Below are 22868 nucleotides of genomic sequence, written 5' to 3'. Positions count from 1 at the left end.
AACAATGAAAGATCAATCAGGTTCTTAAAAGAAGAATTTTATTTAAAGAAAAGGTAAAAGAATCTCCTCTGTAAAATCAGGATGGTAAATACTTTACAGGGTAATCAGATTCAAAACAGAATCCCTCTAGGCAAAACCTTATAAGTTACAACAAGACACAAAAACAGGAATATACATTCCCTCCAGCACAGCGTATTTTACAAGCCATTAAACAAAAGAAAATCGAACACATTTTCTAGCTAGATTACTTACTAACTTAACAGGAGTTGTAAGGCTGCATTCCTGATCTGTTCCCGACAAAAGCATCACACAGACGGACCAAACCCTTTGTCCCGTCTTGGCCATTTTGGGTCAGGTGCCAGCGGGGTTATCGTAGCTTCTTAACCCTTTATAGGCAAAAGGGTTTTGCCTCTGGCCAGGAGGGATTTTATAGCACTGTATACAGAAAGGTGGTTACCCTTCCCTTTATATTTATGACAACGCCTGAGGCAGGGAGTCCTTAAATTTTGTCACTGAGTCCCAGATATTAAATTCATATCTCCCCAGCAGCTTAGCATCGAGCTGCTTAACATCTTTATTTTTGGGTGTGGCACTCGTCTCGCCCTGTCTGTCCCACTCCTTAGCCGCGGAAACTGCCAAGGACCTCAGGGGAGGGTGAGAATACATGTACTTGAATCCCTTGGTGTGAACATAGTACTTTTTCTCTGCCCTTTTGGATATTGCGGGCAGACATGATGGGGTCTGGCAGAGTGCCTTCACCAGCTTTACCACCCCATCATGAACTGGCAAGGCCACTTTGGAGGGGCCCACTGCATTCAAAATATCAAATAGGCTATTCATTGGCTCCTTCAATTCCTCTGCCTCCAGTCCCAGGTTGGCAGCAACTCTTTTAAGTAGTTCCTGGTGAGCACCAAAGTCACCTGGAGGCAGTGGGATCATGGGGCCCATAATCACCTCATCTGGGGATGACGAGAATGCCACCACTACTGGAGGGACTGGCTCTTCCACCTCTCTGGGCGTGGTCTCTACCGGGGGTACTGCCGAGGATTCAGAGCCTTGGTCAGAGCCTGAGTCAGCTTCTAGAACCTGCTTAGGTAGGGCTTCAGCTTATCTTTGGGAGATTGCAGAAGACAGTGGCTGAGAGAATGGTCCGGGTAATGCTGGGAACCACGCCGGGTTCCAATATTGCCATTGAAGTGCCCACTGCCCTGGAGGCCAAACTCCCATAGATAGTCCTGCACTGAAATCCAGTGCATAGGCAGAATGACATTGCCTCTTTTGTGGGGGAGTTGACTCACCTCCAGAGCTCGAAGAAGATGACTCCATGTCCAAAGGCCGAGGAAGGGCCATTGTCTCTTTCTTCTGCCAGCCGTGGTGAGCCCGGGGAGCAGTCCCGAGGTGCTGGGGAACGATGTCAAGGGTACAGTGACTGGCATCCTTTCACTGGAGACCGACTCTGGGATACTGGCAACCGGTGCTGGGCAGATGGAGACTGGTGTCTCAACATTAGAGACTAACATGGAATAGACATGAGCAAATACTCAAAGAAGAAGAATAATTTACATTTAATACTGTTCACAATGTTTGTGGATATATTTGGAATATTAAATAATTTTTAAAACAAAAGCTAATAGCTATTAATAGGCAGTGGGTTTAAAACAAACAAAAGGAAGTACTTCTTCACACAACACATGTTCTGAAGGCCAAAAATATAACTAGGTTCAAAAAAGAATTAGATAAGTTCATCGATGGCTATTAGCCAAAATAGTCAGAGATGCAACACCATGCACCAGGTGTCTGTAAACTTTCAACTGTTAGAAGATGGGACTGGACAACAGGGGATGGATCACTCCAAATTGCCCCGTTCAGTTCATTCCCTCTGAAGCTTCTTCTGGCATTGGCCACTGTTGTGCTAGAATGGACCATTGGTCTCGCCCAGTTTGGTGGTTCTTAAGTTCATAGGTAGTAAAGCCACCAAAGTTTTTCCTACACTCTAAACTCTGCCTCTGTTACTGTATACATTCATGGAATGAAAGTTTGGTTTGTAATATCTGCACTACAGTGTAATTTCAGCATAACCTTTGCATTTCTATTCTTTAGCAGACTGACATATAAACACAATTTCCCCCCTCAAATCTTGTTTCAGAGACTATTTCTCAGTCTGTCAAGTGATGTAAAATGTGGTGATGTCACCTGGGATTTTTCAGGGCTTGGAAAGAAATTGCAGTATCTCAGTTGTCACCTCCTCTCCCCTCCCCCCAAATAAATAAATACAAACTGTTGCCTTGTCAGCAACCAAAAATCTGGTGGCTTCTTGCTAGCAGCATTTGTCTGTTCTTAATAAGTGAAGAGCTCTCTTCAACTTAATCAACAAGAAATCTGTAGCTAAAGCTCTACAGGGGTTGAGACCTTGCCCAACAGCAAACACATCCTCTGCTCTTGTGCTGATCAGCCAGCTCCACAGAGCTGTCAGTAACTCCTGTATTGTTAACCTCCCCTGTCTTTGAGCTATGATTGACTCAGCTCTTAGGTTGCAACTATGTAAGCCATGGGAAAACTGCCTACCCATAATGGTGACTTTCTGTTCACATTCAGAAACTCCTAATGATCATGTCTAGTAACTACCACGCTCTTCTTCTGATTGTTTCTTGGCAGTTCTGAGTTGCTCTGATCTGTGTGCCAAAACAGATAATTCAGACAAATCCATGTTCCCTCCCTGCTGCTTTCTTGCCCTTTCCCATGTGCCAGATCTCATGATTTTGTTGTATCACAATATTTGGTGCTTTTCGTAAAGCTTCTGCTCCTGGAGTTATGTGATGATGAGAGAATACCTATTTTAATTTAGAAAAAAGTTTCTGGACCTCAAAAGATTGGAAACATGTTCTCTAGCAGCTCAAGAACCAAAGGGCACCCCCCAAAATTATTTTGTAAAAAAAAACCCCTCACGATTGTTAAGTCAATCTCTTGATATTTTGACTCAGGAGCTTTGATGCTTGGGGTTGGCAATTACAACCTTTCTTTGAAAATAAAATATGTTGCAGTTTAAAGCATGTGGTTTACACAGTCAGGAATGGTGACTTGGCAGAGTTTGTGCCGTATGAACAAGCAGTTGGGCTCCCGGGGGTTGGGTATGTTTCCTGAGTTTGGGAGAACTGAACGCATAATATTAGCCTGAACTCCTGCTGAGCCAGTACAGTTCCACTTTGCTCCTTACTCTGGGTAATGCCTCAAAGACACAGTCTAACCTCAAAAAGAGTAGCTATAATAAATAAGATCTGATAAGATTTTTAGGAGGTGAACTAAATGTATAGCAAGTTAAATGCTTGTTTTCATTTTCTTTTATAGCAGTTTGGTCTCTCTGCAAAGGAAATCAAATTGAGCCAGAAAAAGAAAGATGAAAAAGATAAGTAAGATACTACGAGTGTCATTCTGGGACTACTTATGTACTTTTAAATTTAACCATTCTGCCAGTCTCGGTGCCTAGCTAATTATGTCTGTCTTAACTCTGGAGTTTCAGATATTAATAACTTTTGATGTAAAAAGCATCAACAGTTTGTGTCATAATTCTCATTAAATTGTATTTGGGAGAAAGTTGAATATTTAACTTTTTCTGGTCTATATCTTTGTATTCTATTAACTATTTTTAATGTAATGTTCTGATTCGTTCTATTGAGGCTGTTAATTGCACCAATTATCTTAATTTGTGCAACTGAGTTCAGTGATCGCAGAAAGTATTTCAGTAACCATCATAAAAGGATGTTATGAAAGTGGACTGAGGAATCCATAAAACAGCTCTAGTTAAAATAAATAACTTTCACTGAATGATGTAATGAAGTAATGTGTAACTTTTGCCTTACTCTTCTCTCCAAAGAGCCCTGTTCTCTGAACATCATAATCTTAGAGTCTCACAAGCGCTTTCCCTAATGAACGAGATGTTATCTGAGACAGTGCAGCTTCCTGCAAGTGAATTGAGACCATTGTCCAAAACAATGAGATCCCCTCGAGATTTCAGAAAGCAGCACCCCACATCTGCTAGAGGGTAACATATTTACAATTCAAACATACTTTGGTGTACAGGCCTCCCAAATGCACATCAGATTTGCTAGTTGAGATGTTTCAGAGTAACAGCCATGTTAGTCTGTATTCACAAAAAGAAAAGGAGTACTTGTGGCACCTTAGAGACTAACCAATTTATTCTGTGTGACATGGATTAAGTTTGAATGAGTTAAATGTAATGGCAGTGGGCAAAATGGCTGGGTCTCTCTAGCTGATGTTTAACCTGGTGTTTGGAAGTCTCCAGCTGGCACACAGCTAGCATAGCTAGCTCCTACACCATCCTCTGGCAAGCACCAGAGAACAGAGCATTGAATGCTGCTGTTTTGGCATGGCTTGTGGATTACCCCTTGGGGATCATAGCCAGATAACCAGCTCCTTCAAATCCACCCCCACTTACCTGCATCCAGGATATACTGAGCACAGCCGAGAGAATCTGGTGGCTCATGAGTCCATGAGCCCTGTAACATCTGGTAACAATCACCAATTTTTTTTAAAAGTCCTAGACTAGTGAAAACCGAACAATTTACCTGAACCTACTTGTAGTTGCATGTGTAACACTTCTGCCATGTGGAACTGGCAGCAACAAGGTCTAGGGGTTCCTTTTCAGCAATACAACACCCTCTCGGTGCCTCTAAGAGGCAATAGTTCCCCTCTTGCAAGCATAGAGTCTGAGTGTAGAAAAGAAAATTTTAATAAAAAAGGGGGAAAGAAACCCGGCAGGATTTATAAGCAAGCAGGATTCATAAGCAAAACGCCCTCCCCCAAGAAGGTGGGGCAGTGTATTTTGCCTCAGGTTCTTAAGTCCAACAATTAAATGTTCCTTTAATGTGCCCGTTACTTCTCCCTCCACTGCACCCCACTCAAAGTTGTTGTCCTTGGTCAGTGAATATCCAGAGTTCAGAGGTGCATTCACATGAGTTCACCTCCCATCTGGGGGTGGAGGGAAGAAGGCATTTTGCTTGCTCCCTGGCTGCTCAGCTGGCCACTCTGCTAGCTGCACTGGCCGCCTGACTGGCCGCTCGTTGCTCTGCCGCTCCTACTAGGATTTCTTGAGGTCCTACCACTTAACACAGCTTTATGTTCTCAGTGTGGGAGCCTCATTGCCAGTGCAGGCTAGGCAATTGCTTTCACCAGAGATTCTGTCTCATCACAGGTCAAATGTTTAGGCCTGGTTATTAGTGTTTTCAGCTCTATTGATACACAACAAAATAATCAGCTGTCATTACACAGTGGAGAGAGAGGCTAGTCAAACGGTGGCTAGGATTCTTAGATGGCACCCACGCCACCAGGTACAAACACCTGTCCCCACCCTCTCTCAACTAAACTGGGCTTTGGCCCTTCTGTCCCCTGCGTAACGAGTGTAGTTCAGTTGAGGGTGAGTCCCTCAATCAGGGTATGCCAAGCACAGTTCTGCTATCCTTGATTCACACAACAAGGATAACAACACTTTATTACCACTGCCCTCAATAACAAAGTGCCTTGTGATCCAACACCAGCCAAAAGTGATCTTTTGGGCAAAGCAACCCCATGATGCTGCACACATAGGCAGAATGGGCATGTCTATGCAAACAAGGTTGGTTCCTGAAGTCTTCTTCCCCAGCTCATCTGTAGGTGTCAGAGGAGAGCTCATGCAGACCCTGCTTACATATGTACTGGTTTTCAGCAGAGCCTCCTGAATTTATACCCCTTCTCCTTTTCTAGAAAGAAATACTTCTACAGAAGTGACTCACATCACCGAGATAGTTAACTCTTCTTTGTTTTGTACTTTGCTGCTTATTGCCTTGTAGAAAATAATGGTATTTCATTTAATGTTACAAATTATTAAATATCCTCCCCTAGATATTATTGTTTCAAACATAGTTTGTTTTTATTGCAATACATTTGTACTAGTATAATTGTATGTTGCTAGCAGTGGTAAATATGTGTTTTGTTTTTTTTTAATTCTTGCTTTAGAAGTCGTCCTGGTAGTCGCAGTCTATCAGCAAGTCAAGCTGAAAGGAGCAGAACTGCTGCCAAACCAGACTTTGGTAAAGCAAGATCCCATTCCACTCCACCTCAGGGTTTAGCTCAGTCTGCAGGTAAGAATTGAAATTCTGCTCTCTCCCCCCTCACGCACCTCCCCCCCACTCATTTGTACATGGAGGCTAACAAGCTTATGGTGTAATGCAGGCTCCAGACCCAAGATCTGGATTGTTCTTTGAAGATGAGAATGTCGCTCTTATGATGACTTTAGCCTCTCAGATAGGATGTCAGTTATTTGACTGCTTCACCATTCCTTTCTGTATTCATGAAGGTCTTCATGTGAAATTTGTCCAGAGTCCATAATAAAAGGTAGTGTGGAACCCAGGAAGCAGGCACTTACTTGACTCTCTCTCTCTCTCTCTCTTCCTTTTTGAAAACCCACATATATTACACACAATACTAAAACTGGTTGCAGTAAGACTGGTTTGTATATGTTTTTTTAGGAACTGCCACTGTGGTATTACAGAAGAATATATCCAAAGGGAGGATTAGAAATGCAAGACATTATCCTGTTAACTCTAGGCAAGGTAAGCTATATAGAACAAAGAAATGGTGCTTTAAACTAAAAGATTAATATAGTGCTGTGTTTTACAAGACCTAAAAAACTCTGAGGTAAGTAACTATTTAAACAGTAAGACAAAATTATTGCATTTCTGAATTATTACTGCACATTTCAGGTGGTATTTTTGTATGGCACAGTACTCAAGACTAGAACTGGTTGAAAAATTGGGGGGGGAAGGTATCCCCCTTTTTTTTTACTGAAAATATTTGAATTTTTAAATGTTTTGACGTGTTCTACCAGTGATTGAACGCCCTTTAACAACCTGAAAAGTGCAGTAAGTGCCTTGAAATGCATTGTTTAGCTCATCATTTCTATGAAATGGAATTTATGAATTGCAGTAGGAAAATAGTAAAGCTCATACATTTATGAAGCAGTGTACGGGAGGCAGCACAGGAGAGAAGTAGCAATTAACTGGGTTCAGTTCCCAGCTTTACTACAAATTAGTATTGTGACCTTGAGCAAGTCCCTTCATCTCTCTGTAAGGCTGTTTCCCCTCAATTAGGGCATCTAGGTAGTACTGCAGTACAAACAATAAATATATCTATGATAGGAGAGTGGAAGCAGTCATATGGTACTACTCAAAAAATTAGGAAGACCTAATTCGGCCAGACAAGGTTTGGAAAAGGAATTTAGGATATATTGAGGCCTAAGTCTCCTTTCCATTACTCATGTTTATGCTAGTCTCACTGGTGTTTAAGTAGTGTAATGGAGTAGAGACCCTACTTGAACTAGCCTCATGTGGTGTGACTCTGTTTGATTGTCCTGTCTATTTGCTATTTCTGTATGAAGTTACTATTTTTCTAAAATGGTTGTTTATGAACTTTTGGGTTATGTGACCTCCAGCTGGAGTCTCCTTTTGTGTAATTAGGTCTACTTATCATATCTTAGAAGTAGTTAAGACTTTTACTAAGGGTTCTAAGAACATTTGGAAAGTGTCCTCATAATCTCACAGCCTGCCCACAAGCTAGGCAGGTGAATGGGCAGGAAACCAAGTAGATTTCCCTCTGAGTTTCATCAGAATCAACACATTCCCATGAAACATTTCAGTTTTGATAGGAAAACGTTACATTGAGAAATTTCAGACCAGTTGTCGTAGCAAGATCCAATTCCAATTGTCAGTTCCTCAGGAGAATATAAGAAGCTTGCTGATTCCTGCCTAAAAAGTTTAAGTGCCACTCATTGTATTGGAGTCCAGTGGCACCTTAAAGACTAACGGATTTATTTGGGCATAAGCTTTCGTGGGTAAAAAACCACTTCAGTTGCATCTGATGAAGTGGTTTTTTACCCACAAAAGCTTATGCCCAAATAAATCCATTCGTCTTTAAGGTGCCACCGGACGACTTCTTGTTTTTGTGGAAACAGACTAACACGACTACGCCCTGATACTTGACTCGTTGTATTGCATATATTGTATTATCTGTAGCTTTTTATACTGTGAATTTTTATACTGTGTCACCATAAAGTGTGAGTGCCTTCCAGTCATGCATTAAGCAATGTTACTGTGCATGTCACACATTGTCCAATCACTCATCCTCAAAGGACAAGCATAAGCAGTGGAGTGTCTTATTTTGGTAGGTTTTTCAGGTTTTTTAAATATACATGATGATAGGCATTTATAAGGAGGCACGTTAAAGAAATTTCCCTTGCACTTGTGAGGGAAGGTGGTGAGGTTTGTGATGGCCCTTAGTTCTTGGGGGAGCTCATTCCACAGTCTTAGACCAGCCTCTGATAAAGTTCTGTCTCCCACACATTCAAGTTTTTCCTTATTATAGAGTTCCATTGTGCCAGAGGAGTGAAGTTGTTGACCATGGTGTTAATCCTGGAGCTTTAGTGGTCTTTTAGATATATCCTGGACCCAGACCATGGAGTTCCTTTAAGATAAGGACTGAGACCTTGAACTTGATTCAGAGTTCTGTTAGGAGCCAGTTTAGAGAGCGGAGAACAAGTTTGATTGTTGTGTGCTGAGGAAATGTGCTGCAGCATTGTGTACTAGTTGGAGTTTCCCAAGTGCTGAAGGCTTCATGCTCATGTATATCGTGTTTCTGTAGTCCAGCCAAGAAATGACAGAGGCATGAATTACTGAGGCCAGGGCATCTTCAGAAAATCACTTCATGTTGGGAGTCTAGACTGTCCTCCAATGTCCTTGATTCCAAGGCCGAGGAAAGTATGACATCTGCTTCAAGAAACTGAACTGCAGCAACATCACTTATGCATGAGTCCAGAGAGAATGTCAGAGAATCTAGGGGACTATAAGGCACCATATGCTACTGAGCTGGTGTAACTAGAAGAATCAAAGGCAGCATTTTTTATTACTGTATTATTGTATACCTCCAAAATCCAGGGTCTTGGGAATATTTTCATAGAAGATAAATTCAAAGGAGAGTCTCTAGTGGGACTATATTTTTTTTTAAATGGGGGATTTAGTGAGTTTTGGAATATATTCTATAAAACAAACTTCTAGCCTTGTCTCTGACTGACATAATTTCCATCTTTTTGTTTAACAAAAATCTTAAAATTGTGCATTGTTAGTCATTGTAGGCTGCTGAATACAAGAGGAGAAAACAAATTTAGCATTTGACCTTTTGATCAGTATTGCTAAAAGTAGTTGATATAGTTTAAACATTAAAGTGCCCTTCTGAGCTACATAAGAAATTTGATTCTTGTTCTTTTTGGCCTACTGGTTACACAAAACAACCTACATTTGAAACTCGACATTTTAATTTACAAAACTGTATTCATTTCTTCCATGAAGTGGTTCTGTGGGGTTATGAGGCCTCCAGTTTGTGGGGGGAATGGTCATTGGAGTTCACCAGATCTATTTATCAGTCTTGAGCCAAAAAAATTACCTAAGCAAGTGCACTGCAGTGGTAGGCTGCTGTCTTCTTTCACCACAATATTCTCTCTTAGGCACATTCCACCCAGTTTAACAGTGTCCTAATTAATATAGTAATGAATTTGCTCCCATAACAGTTGTTTCTATGATCTTGAGAAATCTGTGAGGCTTAAATCTTAAAATTAAGAACATTTACAAAAAAGGCTTTTCACAAAAAGCTATTTATCCTTTTGTGGAGATCCAAGCTCTAAAACCATGGAATATCCCTGGTCTCCATTCCCAGTCAAGGACATATGCTGGAGTTGCTCTTATTTTGAAATAGGTTCTGAAGAGATTAGGCCATTCTAAATGTATTTAGCCATGACTTTCACCCATTCTTTGTTCAAACATCCCCTTTTTAATAGTATTTGTAATATTCATCTGAGGATTTGGAGATTTGTCATGTTGTGGCCAGTTAGTAGCAGGGTAAGTAGCTCATTTTCCCTAGCTTAGGCTTTGATTTTTTGAATAGGATTATGTTACAGCATCCATTCCCTGATCCTGAATTTCGTTTCTGCATGCTAGTTTTCTGGAAGACAAACACTCTGTGCTCTGACTACATAAGGATAGCAAGAAATATCTGCTGATCTGTGATTGGACAGATGAGATCATGAAGTTTCTGATATACTCTGAGTAGGGGAGTGCTGCTAATATTTTAGGGACAGTGAGGGTACTGGGTATTTAGCTAGAAGTATTTCAACAGAACAGCTATAAAGGATACTGATTTTTATTTTATCACAAATTCATAAACAATGGCATGATTTCTTTGTGTTCCCCTATTCAGCCTCTGATTATCAAACACTCAGCACAAGGAATCTGAGAAGACCTACACCCTGTGCAGCTGTAATTCAGAGAGAAGAGACCGGTCTTGATTATGAGTCTGAACGAGATTCAATAAGTCCTTGGAGTGTCCCTGATGATATCCAAAGACTCCTTCATGACAATTATGATTCCCTACTTGAGGTAAGCAGTCAGCGCCTATCTTGTGTCCAAAGGACAGGTATTTCATATGCCCTTAATTACCTCTTTTGCATTTGAAATAGATTTCACATCCAAAGTGAGAGAGTGCAGGAGGTGGAGGTAGTAGCTGAGGATTCTTGTTATAAATATTACAGCAGCAGTTTAGCGGAGCCTCATGTTCCCATTATAAAGCTGTTGCTACTGCCATGTCTTTACTGGTGTAGCATGGACTGGGAAAACAAACTACCTTATAACCTTGCAAGTGCATACTGATTTCTTGTATGCTGGGGGCTCACTTCAGTTGCTACCAAGTAGCCAACTGGGACACAATTGTGTAATAGCCTTGTTGCTTAGGCAAAAGAGAAATTAGCTTCCCTTTGGCACAAGCATGTCTTGTTCTCAAGATATGTTATAGAAAAGTCTAAGTAGATGATTGTTTAAATCAGGACAAAAGTTTACGACACGAGCACTTCAGCTATCTGTATAGGGATTTCTAGAGGCCTTATACGTACGTTGGCTCACTGTTCACCCTCTTTTTCCCTCATAGGTCTCTGTGCCTCATGAAGAGGATTGTTCTCCTCTTAGCATTAATGACAGTGTATCTGAAAGCACAGGAAGTATCCTGAGCAAACTGGACTGGAACGCTGTTGAGGCTATGGTAGCGAATGTGGAAGAAAAGTGAAGAGATGTCGTCTTGACCTCTGTGCGGCCCTACCATTCCATTGTATTTTAAACAGAACCCTTCATTGAAACCCTTCAGAACCCTTCAATTTGCAGTTATGCTTAAAACTCAATAGTGGATTATGACTCTTGTACCATGGAAAGTGTTTGGATCTCTTTGAAATAGGTTCCTTAGTTTCCTGGTTAAAGACCATATACTTTGGTGTTAATGTGCATTGTCTCTTCAGCTTCTCTTATGCTCAGGACAGACTCTTGTAATCTCGTAAGAAAAATATCAGTTAGTTTAATGTAATTCCAAGTTAGGTTGATAGATGCTTTACAGACTTTGTTATAGAAATACTATTGACTTGTAATTGTAAACAGGGAATCAAGATGTCATGCAGTACCATGTTGAGACCCACCAGTTTTTAATCTTCCATTGAGCAATGCTGTAACTGAGTGGGTAAGGGAACTTGTGTGCCAATATTGACTTTATTTCTCAAAATAAGTGTACAGACAATTTAAAGAGTTTTAATGATCAGATTTTCTCCTTCAACTACTTTAATATCAACTCAGTAAAAAGTTTCATTTTATACTTCAGAGCAATGCAGTTAGTGTTAACTATTAAGTATATTAACAAGTGTGATATTTTGATTTGGTTTTGTCTGTTTAGTCATATTCCTCCCAATACATCAAAAAACAGTAGAGAGTTTGCTTTTGCATTTTTATATTAGTGCCTTCTATTTTAAGTCATAGGTGGTGACCCTAAGCTAAAGTTCTTCCTTTCTTCTTCAGAGATTTTAAGGACCAGTCTGACTTCTGTTTCTTACTTAGCAGCATGAACTACAGCATAGCTTTGAGAAAGATACCTGAGTCCTTAAATCGTAACTTTTTTAGATAAGTGTTTAGCATGCAGAGACCATGAATATTTATTCATTAGATTTGGTGAAAAGATGGCAGTGGGAAAGACCAGCAAATGTGGATAGTTTTCACTTTTAGCATCAGCTGCCTTTAGTAAAATATTAATTCAGGCATTTTATACAGCTACTTTTTACATCCATCTATATTTTCCAGAGCACAATTATTTCCTAGAACTGATCAATTTTAAGCAGTGAAACTGGTTGACAGTACCTTCCTAATGAAACATTTTAGTTTTCAAGCTCTCTTTGTCCTCTAGCAGACACACCTTTATTGCTGTGCAGGTCAAAACCTATTCCTGTCCTTTTCATACTGCTAACAAACAAGTGAGTAGCCTAGGAACATCAGTTGATCACCTCTTAATTTTAATCTGACACAAAAGTGTCAGCGAATGCCCTCAATAAAATAATAATGGCAACTCATGTAGCAAGTCTTAACTTTATTTGGTATATGCATAGGCCAAAAGCAGTAGGGTAATTACAGATAGACATTTTTAGGGTCAGCAATGTGGGAGGTAAGTGATGTATTTGATGAGCCAGAAATTAAGAGTAAGCATTCACCTGCTTATTGAGAGGAAAAATTGTTGTTCATTACCACCTACACAATGGAGCCCATTTGGTCAATTACCAGGGTAGAATTGTAAATAATAATGCAGAAGTGTTCAATAAATGTTTGGTTTTTTCCCCCCCATATGATAACTGAAAATAAAAAGGGACAGAGCTCAGGTCATTCTGATTGCTCCTACTTGGCCAGTACAGACCTAACACCCTTACCTGTCACAGCTCGCAATGTGTACACCACTCCTTCTCTGGCCATTCTGCACTGCCTCTCACAGAACAGAGGATGTATACTACATCCCACCTTGGGGATTCTCTGCCTCAAGGCATGGCTCGAACACATAGAAAGCCCCTGTTCAAGACAGGTACAAGAGGTTCTGTTATATAGTAGAAAGTCCTTGACATGACATACTTACTGCAGAAATGGTCCAGGTTTGGTGCACATCCCAACAAATCTCCCCAACATTTGCGAGTCTTCCACATATCATAGACTATGCATTGACCCTGAAAAGGTCATGTTTATCTCTCTTAGGGTCCATGTAGCAGCTGTAACAGCTTTCCATCAGCCTGTAGAGGGATACTCAGTGCTGTCACACCCAACCACCAAGAGGTTCCCCAAGGGTATAGTAAACCTCTTGCCTCCCTAAATCTGGTACTGAAAGGATGACTAGGCCTGCCTTCTAACCCATGGCCACCTGTTTGCTGCTGTACCTATCAATGAAAACAGCCTTCCTGATAATTATTTTCACCAGAAGAATAGGAGAGATAGTGGCTCTGATAGCACATCCTGTGGTGATGGGGGTGCCTCCTGGAACTGGGGTACCACTGCGCCCCCTGACTCACCAGTCTGGGCTCTTGCTCACGCTATATTGCTGTAACAAGCTGCAAAGCCCTCCAGCCTGTACTTTCACCAGCATTCACACAGGTAGGGACACATCCAACTGCAGGCTCTCTAACCACCAGCTTCCCAGCCAAGGACCCCAGAGCAGTGTTGTCCCGCCCTGGTCAAATCGGGCCAGTATATGCGTTTAATACCCACTCCACTTCTCCCTCAATGTGAAGAGAGCAATGCACACTTTTGTTGACCCAGCATTTTCCCCAAGCACACCAGTCAAAGGTTACTGATTTAGATTAAAACGAGTTTGCTATCACTTCAAATCTATCTTTTGTAGTTAATAAACAGATCAAAGCAGATTACCTAAACAAAAAAATGCAAACTCAGCAGAATATACTAAATAGATGGGATATGAATAGCAGATTCTCACCCTAACCGATGGTGCAGGCAGACTTGTAGATTTTTAAGGCACAAGCTACACTTGCTTTGCATCTTGGAATCCCCAGATGTTTCATGCACAGGCCAGAAATCCCTTTAGCCTGGGTCTAGCACTTCTCCCAGTTCAGTCTTTGTTCCTCAGGTGTTTCCAGGAGTGAAGAACCACAGATGATGTCACTCCCTACCTTGCTTTTGCCGATGGCAGAAACCCTTTGTTCCAAAGCTTGGTTCCCAGACCAGTCTGTGGAAAAATACTGACATCCCAAGATGAAGTCCAGCATCATGGGGCCTGGTCACATGTCCTTGTAGAGTCATAGCAGCCATCACTCACAGGCTGGCGCCTTCGCAGGAAGGCTCACCAAGTAGGAGATAAGCTTCTCCTAAGGCCTGTTGTTTTACCTAATGATTCATTGTCCTGAATAGGCCCAACCAGCTATCTAGACTGAAAGCATCTTGTCTAGTGGGTGTTACCCAGGTGTAACTACATGTGAAATACAGATACATTGTCTATATTCATAACTTCAGATACAAAAATTATACATGCATACAAATAGGATAATCCTATTCAGCAAATCATAACTTTTCCAATGACACCACACATCGAATATTAGGGATGGAAGAGACCTTAGGAGGTCATCTAGTCCAATCCCCTGCTCAAAGCAGGACCAATCCCCAACTAAATCATCCCAGACAGGGCTTTGTCAAGCCTGACCTTAATACATGACTTGTACAAAATGCATTATAATTATTCTATAAACCTATCATCATAATATCCCTGTGAAGAATATGGGGTGCAGTGTCACACACACACACACTCCCCCCACAAGATATTTTTTTCCAGACAAGGTTACACTCAGCCCCCATCCAAAACTCATCCCTAAGGTAACCTTCCCCTTTCAAATGAATCAGTTGATTCACCTTCCAATCTTCTACCCCAAGTGTCACCAAGGGAGGCTATATTACATATCCTAAAATGTCAGGCGAATCCTGGCCTTCTACCTGGACAGAATAAAGGCCTTCAGGAAGTCCCCTAGGCTTTTCCTTTCCATTGCAGAAAGATCCAAGGGCTTAGCAATAGCAGCCCAAAGGCTCTCCAAGTGGGTCTTGAATTGCATCAGACAGTGTTATTAATTTAGTCGCATGACCCCTCCAGACTCTATTCATACATGCTTCACAAAGTCGCTCTCCTCATCCGTTGCCTTCTTCAAGCATGTCCCTATTTCAGAGATCTGTAGAGCGGCGACATGGGCATCGGTTGACACCTTCGCGGAACACTATGTGATCACTGGAGACTCCGCTCTGATGTCATCTTCAGCTCCACAGTGCTGTCATCTGTAACTGACCAGACTCCAAAGTCCCAGCCATCCAGAAGGGGTACTGCTTGGGAGTCATCTACAGTGGAGCACCCACAGAGACACTACTTGAAGACATTACTCCCCTTGTGCTGTAATGGTGGTTCTTTAAGATGCATGTCCATATGGGTGCACCACAACTCACCCTCCTCGCCTTTATTTCGGAGTTCTTATCTATGACTCTGCGGTAGAGAAAGAACTGAAGGGGGTTAACCCAAATGTGCAGGCTAGCCTCATGATGCAGCACTAGGAGAAACCTTGGATATGTGGGCCTAATGGACACTGCTACCAAAGTTCTCCCATCAGCAGCACAGGGACGCAAGCACACCTACTGCAGAGCATCCATAGGAGGACACATCTCAAAGAGCCACCATTACTGTACAAGGTTCTTTTTGGCCCAGCCCTATTTAAAAATTTTATCAGTGACATAGAAGAAAACAAAATTAACACTGATAAAATTTGCAGATGACAAAAAATTGGGGGGAGTACTAAATAACAAAGAGTACAGGCCATTACTAGAGAGCTATGTGGAGTGCTTGGGTGTGAGCAAACAACATGTATTTTACTACAGCTAAATGTAAAAGTACAGATCTAGGAACAAAGATGTAGATCAGGATGGAGGACTTTATTCTAGGTAGCAGTGACACTGGAAAGAATTTGGGTGTCATGCTGGATAATCAGATGCACATGAGCCCCCAGTGTGATGCTGTGATCAGCTGGGCTAATGCCATCCTTGGATGAATAAATGAGAATCTTGAGTAAAGAGATTATATTACCTCTATATTTGGCACTGGTGTGACTGCTAATGGATTATTGTGTCCAGTTCTCTTCCTGACAATTCAAGAATGATGTTGATAAATTGGAGAGGGTTCAGAGAAGAGCCACAAGAATGATTAAAGAATTAGAAAATATGCCTTATAGTGATAGACTCAGAAAGTGAATCTAGTTAGCTTTAAGAGAATATTAAGGGATGACTTGATTACAGTCCATAAGTACATACATGGGGAACAAATATTTAAAAATAGGTTCTTTAGTGTAGCAGACAAAGATAAGGTCCAAGGATTGCAAGTTGAAGCTAGTAAAAAGCAGTAGAATACAGACTGGAAATTAAATAAGGTGTACATTTTTAATAGTGAAGGTAAGTGACCATTGGAACAATTTACCAAGCATCATTGTGCATTATACATCACAGACTATTTTTAAATCGAGATTAGAAAAACATCTTTTTTTATGCACCTACCTAAGGGGGAAAAAAACTAAAGTTCTAAAGACACAGCAGCTCCCATCAGACCACTTACTTTGGTGCCTACATATGGACTTGGGAGCCTAACTTTAGGCACCAGTTTTGAAAATCATGGCTTAAATATATATAACTCAAGTGGAAGTATCGTCATTATTTACATATAATGCAACAGGTGTGTGTGGTACAAAACAGAGGAAAAAGGGTCCCAGCCATTGGAGGGCTTTGTGTGCATTCTATGAGTTTTAGGAATTGGACAGCACATGCAAACATTAACGACTTAATAGTCACAATGGCCAATGATGCAGCTAAGATTATCATTTCAGGGATGTGGGCACTAAGGCCAACATTTTCAAACTCTAGTATGTTAAATTAGTCACCTAAATCCATAATTAAGCCCCTAAATAAATGCCATGATTTCAGAGGTACCACTGAATTCAATGGCATGCAGGTTTGAAAATGTTGGTCTGTGTGACTTGACAAAGGCCCCAGAGAGAAATGGGATCACTCCCTTGATCTCACCTACAGCATACTGAAAAGGAAATGGCTTCGCCTGAGACAGCAGCTGGTAGGAAACTTGTGACTTAGCATCATTAATGATAGTTTGGTCAAAACTGCACCCTACTGATCTAATCTTGGATCTTGCAAAAACTCAGACGACCTCTATCCAACAGAATAGCAGTCCATGTGGAGTCTCTATCACCAAGCAAAGGGTCAAGTGGCAGGAACTCCCAACCACGGAACTCAATCTGCTATTCAGCATGTGAGAACAGAAGCAAAAGCCTGAACCAACCTCCATCCACATTGCTAGGACAGCACAGAGCAAGATTACTGTAATTACTATAACCAGGCTAAATGGTCCCGGGGCCTCAAGAAAGGAAGTTCTCTAGTGCTTCCCCTAATCCTAGGGAGAGCAGATGAGGCAGAGGAAAGGCAATCTTAACCTTTAATGGGCAGGGGAAAAAAAGGGCCCTAAGGAGTGTGCGCGCTCAGGAGAAGGAATGCAACTACCAAACCTAAGCAATTCAAATATCATAAATCAGATCCAAGAAATCATGATTAGTTTAAAACAGGGGTCTCAAACAACGTGACCCACAGAGTTATTTCCTGCGGCCCACCAACCTCCCCTCACCCCCCACCCCCCAGAGCATGCCATGTCCCTGCTCCTCCGCCTACCTCCCAGCACTTTGTTTGGTAGAACTTAGGACTTTCCAGGAGGGAGGAGCAGGGATGTGGCACTCTCAGGGGAGGAGGTGGAGAAGAGGCAGGGCTGGGGTGGGGATTTGGGGAAGGGGTTGGAATAGGGGCAGGAAGGGGGTGGAGTTGGGGGCGGGGCCTTGTGGACTAGGCAAGCAGTCCGAGGTATGAAGTTCAGCATGTAAGATTCTTTCCTATCAGTAGTTGGGAAGAATGTTTGTTAAAAGTGGCAACGTATTTTGTATGAGTAGTTACTTTAAAAAGTTCCTGCCATTATAGCTATGTTGATAGACTGTTAGTGTAGATCACCATCAGTGTTATTGACCACATAAGGAACAGTTACTGGTGTTTATATTTTATTAAAACTCTTCTTCGCATTAGTGTTAAAAAAGTTAATACATTGACTTTTTAATAGCATACTCTATTACACTTCATTTTTTTCATTTTTGACTATACTTTTGTATTGTTGTATGAAAAGGTTTCAGTGATGCAGCCCTCAGGCCAATGTACTAGTCCTCATGGGCCCTCGTGGTGATTTGAGTTTGAGATCCCTGGTTTAATACCATATTAAACTCCATCCCTCCCCCCAGAAAAACAACTTTTTATCTTGCTATGTGATTTTTCAGCATTTAATGGAAGCTGCCCACCTGTGTGCTTGTGGTTTTCAATTTGAAATGCCCTTGTAAATGCACACACAAACACAGGCCTCCTCTATGGGGCCTTCACTTACCATCTGTTAGCCCCTGAGACAGGAGAGCTGCTATTCTATTATTGATATCCTTAACTCCAAGTGGTCACAAATCATGAAACTTTTTTTAAAAACTGATACATTTTGGTACTCTGATTTGCATTCTTTTTTGAGCCTACAGGGTCACATTTTCAAACTTTTTTCCCACAATCACAAGGACTAGAAGCTTTATTTTAAAATTAAAGCTGAGATGCTCACATAATCACAGGGCTCCAAGAGCTGGAAATTTAAGAAAAGCACAAAATATTGCAAGTCTCACAATGAAAATCGCTTAAGTTAGCAATACTAATTCCTACCACTGCCCCTACTAATCCTCCCTGCTCCCTTCTCTCTCCCATTCACATTCTCCTGTTAGCTGATCTCCAACCTGCCCTCCATCTTTGGTTTTCCTTTCCCTTCAGTCTCTGAGCTGTCACACATTCTCCTTCTCTGTCCCCTGAATCCCCCTGAACTCCACATTATTTTTTACCTTCCTCAGACTCCCTCTGTATCCCTCACATGCTCCTATGCCCCTATAGTCAGCTTCCTTCACTCAAGTCTCCTTTCTCCCACATATTCCCCTCCATCACCTGACAGCACAGGGGGACATCTTCACTGAGTCTAACTTAGCTTCAGTGCCTTGAATGCACTGTGAGGCCACAGAAATTTGTGCTAAGGGCAACCTCACTACAACCGTCTCTTTTTTAAGTTTGGAAATCATGGTCATGTTATCTACATAGGACCTGTGCCTACAATGCTATTAAAAGTAATGGGGGATGGCAAGTGTATTGAAAAAAGGCAGATTTCATGAGTTTTCTCCCCCAAAAAAGAAAGGACAGAACAGGTCATGCTGGTGGGGGAGTGGCACTGTATGTGAAAGAAAGCGTAGAATCAAATGAAGTAAAAATCTTAAATGAACCAAACTGTACAATGGAATCTCTATGGATAGTAATTCCATGCTCTAATAATAAGAATATAGCAGTAGGGATATATTACTGACTACCTGACCGGGATGGTGATAGTGACTGAAATGCTCAGGGAGATTAGAGAGGCTATAAAAATAAAAACTCAGTAATAATGTGGTATTTCAACTATCCCCATATTGACTGGGTGCATGTCACCTCAGGACGTGATGAAGAAATGAAGCTTCTTGACACCTTAAATGATTGCTTTTTGGAGCAGCTAGTCCTGAAATCCACGAAAGGCAATTTTGGATTAGTCCTAAGTGCAGCACAGGATCTGGTCCAAGAAGTGAACATAGCTGGACTGCTTGGTAATAGTGACCATAATAATGTACTCAAGGTCCCTCACCAAAGACTGTTAAACAAAGTAAGCTGTCATGGAATAAGAGGGAAGGTCCTCTCATGGATTGGTAACTGGTTAAAAGATAGGAAACAAAGGGTAGGAATAAATCATCAGTTTTCAGAATGGAGAGAGGTAAATAGTGGTGTCCCCCAGGGCTCTGTACTGGAACCAGTCCTATTCAACATATCCATAAATGATCTGGAAAAAGGGGTAAACAGTGAGGTGGCAAAATTTGCAGATGATACAAAACTACTCAAGATAGTTAAGTCCCAAGCAGACTGTGAAGAGCTAGAAAAGGATCTCACATAGCTGTGTGACTAGGCAACAAATGGCAGATGAAATTCAATTCTGATAAATGCAAATTAATGCACATTGGAAAACATAATCCCAACTATACATATAAAACGATGGGGGTCTAAATTAGCTGTTACCACTCAAGAAAGAAATCTTGGCATCATTGAGGATAAAAAAGTTCTCTGAAAACATCCACTCAATGTGCACCAGCAGTCAAAAAAGTGTACAGAAAAGACAGTTATCTTTTTCGTAACTGGTGTTCTTCAAAATGGGTTGCTCATGTCCAGTCCATTGTAGGTGTATGTGCTCGCCACATGCACCCATGCCGAAAGTTTTTCCCTCAGCAGTATCTATAGAGGACTGGCTCTGGTGCCTTCTGGAGTGGAGCATGTATGCCGTGTTATAGTAGGCACCGCCCACACCCCCCACCCTCAGTTCCTTCTTGCTGGAAACTCCAACAGAGGGGAAGGACGACAGGTCATGGAATGGACATGAGCAACACATCTTGAAGAACACCTGTTATGAAAATGGTTACTATCTTTTCTTCTTTGAGTGCTTACTCATGTCCTTTCCATTGTAGGTGACTCCAAAGCAGTACCACCGGAGGTGGGTAGGAGTTCATGGACATGTTAATTGCAACACAGCTCTGCTAAATCCAGCATCATCTCTGGCTTTCTGGGTAATGGTGTAATGCATCATGAATGTGTGCACTGAAGACTATGTGCCAGCCCTGCAGATGTCCTGGATGGGGAGTTGCACTAGGAAGGCCACCAAGGACGCTTGAGCTCCGGTTGAGTGGGCCTTCAATATAGGTGGCGGTTCAGCCCATGTTAACTCATAACAGAACCAGATACAGGAGGTGATCCAGTTTGAGAACCTCTTTGAGGATACCGGGAGGCCTTTCATCCTTTCCACTCTCGTGATGAAGAATTAGGTTGACCTGCAGAAGGGCTTGGTGCGCTCCAAGTAGAACACTAGGGTTCCCTGGGCATTAAAGGTGTGCAGCTGCTTCTCTTCCGCGATGGAGTGTGGTTTTGGACAGGAAACTGGGAGAAAGATATCCTGGTTAACATAGAAGTGGGACATCACCATAGGCAGGAATGCGGGGTGTGGTCACAGCTGGACCTTGTCCTTGTAGAAAACCATGTAAGGGGGCTCCAAGTAAGGGCTTTAAGTTTGGATTCCAGCCTTGCCAAGGTAATGGCTACAAGGAAAGCAACCTTCCTTGACAAATGTGGAATAGAACAAGAGACCAAGGGTTCAAAGGGAGCCCCGTGAGCCTCGAGAAGACAAAGTTGAGGTCCCACTGCAGAACCGGGTCCCGGATGGGTGGGAAGAGTCGCTCTAAGGCCTTTTAGGAACCAGATGGACATGTGTGAGGAAAACTATTTGTCCTGAACATGCTGGCGTGGAAGGCTGATATGGCTGCCAAGTGCACCTTGATGAAGGAAAGCGCGAGGACTTGATGCTTAACGTGCAACAGATAATCTAGGATAAACTGCAAAAATGACCTTGTTGGGGAGATGCCATGCTCCTCTGCCCAGCAGGAGAATCACTTCCACTTCACCAGGTAAGTGGCTCTGGTGGAGGGCTTTCTGCTTTCCAATAGGACTTGCTGTACCTGACTGGAACAGGCCCTCCCCTCCAGGTTGAGCCACGTAGCAACCAAACTGTTAGGTGAAGGATGGAAGGTTCAGGTGCAGGAGCCGCCTGTGGTCTTGCGAGAGGAGATCTGGACAGTTGGGCAGTGGCCATGGGGGAGCTACGGCGAGATCCATAAGCATGCCGAATCAATGCTGGTGAAGCCACGCCAGAGCGATCATGATGACCCGTGCTTTGTCTATTTTGACTTTTGGCAGGACCTTGCTGACCAGTGGAATCGGCGGGAATGTGTACATCACATCCCCTTCCCACAATACGAGGAAGGCTTCAGAGAGGGAGTCCCTGCCTCAGCCATGGAGGAAGCAGAATTGCTGGCACTTCCTGTTCTGTCTGGTGGCAAACAGGTCCACTCGTGGAGTTCTCCACCTTTAGAAGAGCACCTGGATGACCTCCAGATAAAGGGACCACTCGTGAGGAAAGAAGAAGGACCTGCTGAGGTGATCCACCAGTGCATTCCAGATGACGGAAAGGTGAGACGCCTTGAGGTGGATGTCATGCTGTGCGCAAAAGTCCCACAAATGGAATGCTTCCTGACAGAGAGCTGATGATCGGGCTCCCCCTTGCCTGTTGATGTAGATCGTAGAGGCCGTATTGTCCGTCAGTACCTGTACCACTCAATCTGAAAGATGTGGCAGAAAGACCCTGCATGCTAGGTCGACTCCCCTGAGTTCCCTGATGTTTATGTACAATGTCAGTTCCTCTGGGGACCATGTTCCCTGAGTCCGCAGCATGCTGAGGTACCCCATATCAGAGATACTGAGGGTCGAGGGCTCTGGAACAGAACTCCTTCCACAACCAAACTTGAGTTGGTCCACCACTGCAGGGACACCAGTACATTCAGTGGGATCGTGATGACCTCGTCCAGATGATCTCTGGACGGGGCGTAGACTGTTGACAGCCTCCATTGGAGGGGTTGAAGCCTGAGCCTTGCATGGTGGATGATGTAAGTACACGCCACCATGTGGCCTAGCAGCCTGAGGCAGACCCGGGCTGTAGTGAGGGGATATGCGGAGACACTGGCAATCAGAGCTGCCATAGTCTCGAACCTGTCCTGCGGCAGAAATGCTCTGGTGCGAGTAAACTCTGTTCTCTGAATGACTTTTCCTCATATATTAGCAGGTCCAGGGCATGACTTGCAGTACTGAGACATTACACTGGACCTGAGACCTGGAGCAGCCCTTGATGAGTCAGTCATCAAGGTACGGCTAAAT

At 42.5% G+C, this 22868-nt stretch overlaps 1 protein-coding gene across 15 annotated transcripts in view; it reads left to right on the top strand.

The window, feature by feature from the left end:
- The window catches only part of CPLANE1 (ciliogenesis and planar polarity effector complex subunit 1), a 180190-nt gene extending 167450 nt beyond the window's left edge, over window positions 1-12740 (top strand). For all 15 annotated transcript variants that reach the window (XM_073343782.1, XM_073343779.1, XM_073343777.1 and 12 more), the window contains 6 exons: window positions 3346-3407; window positions 3872-4039; window positions 6010-6134; window positions 6522-6605; window positions 10297-10475; window positions 11020-12740. In XM_073343782.1, the coding sequence (XP_073199883.1) occupies window positions 3346-3407; window positions 3872-4039; window positions 6010-6134; window positions 6522-6605; window positions 10297-10475; window positions 11020-11154 (753 nt within the window). In that variant the 3' untranslated portion in view covers window positions 11155-12740. The remainder of the gene's footprint in view (window positions 1-3345; window positions 3408-3871; window positions 4040-6009; window positions 6135-6521; window positions 6606-10296; window positions 10476-11019) is intronic.
- The last annotated feature ends 10128 nt before the right edge of the window (window positions 12741-22868 follow it).

The sequence above is a fragment of the Lepidochelys kempii genome, chromosome 5 (genome assembly GCF_965140265.1).
Source record: "Lepidochelys kempii isolate rLepKem1 chromosome 5, rLepKem1.hap2, whole genome shotgun sequence".
NCBI lineage: Eukaryota > Metazoa > Chordata > Testudines > Cheloniidae > Lepidochelys > Lepidochelys kempii.
Note: the sequence above shows the minus strand (reverse complement) of the source record. Positions and strands in the feature narration are given on the sequence as shown.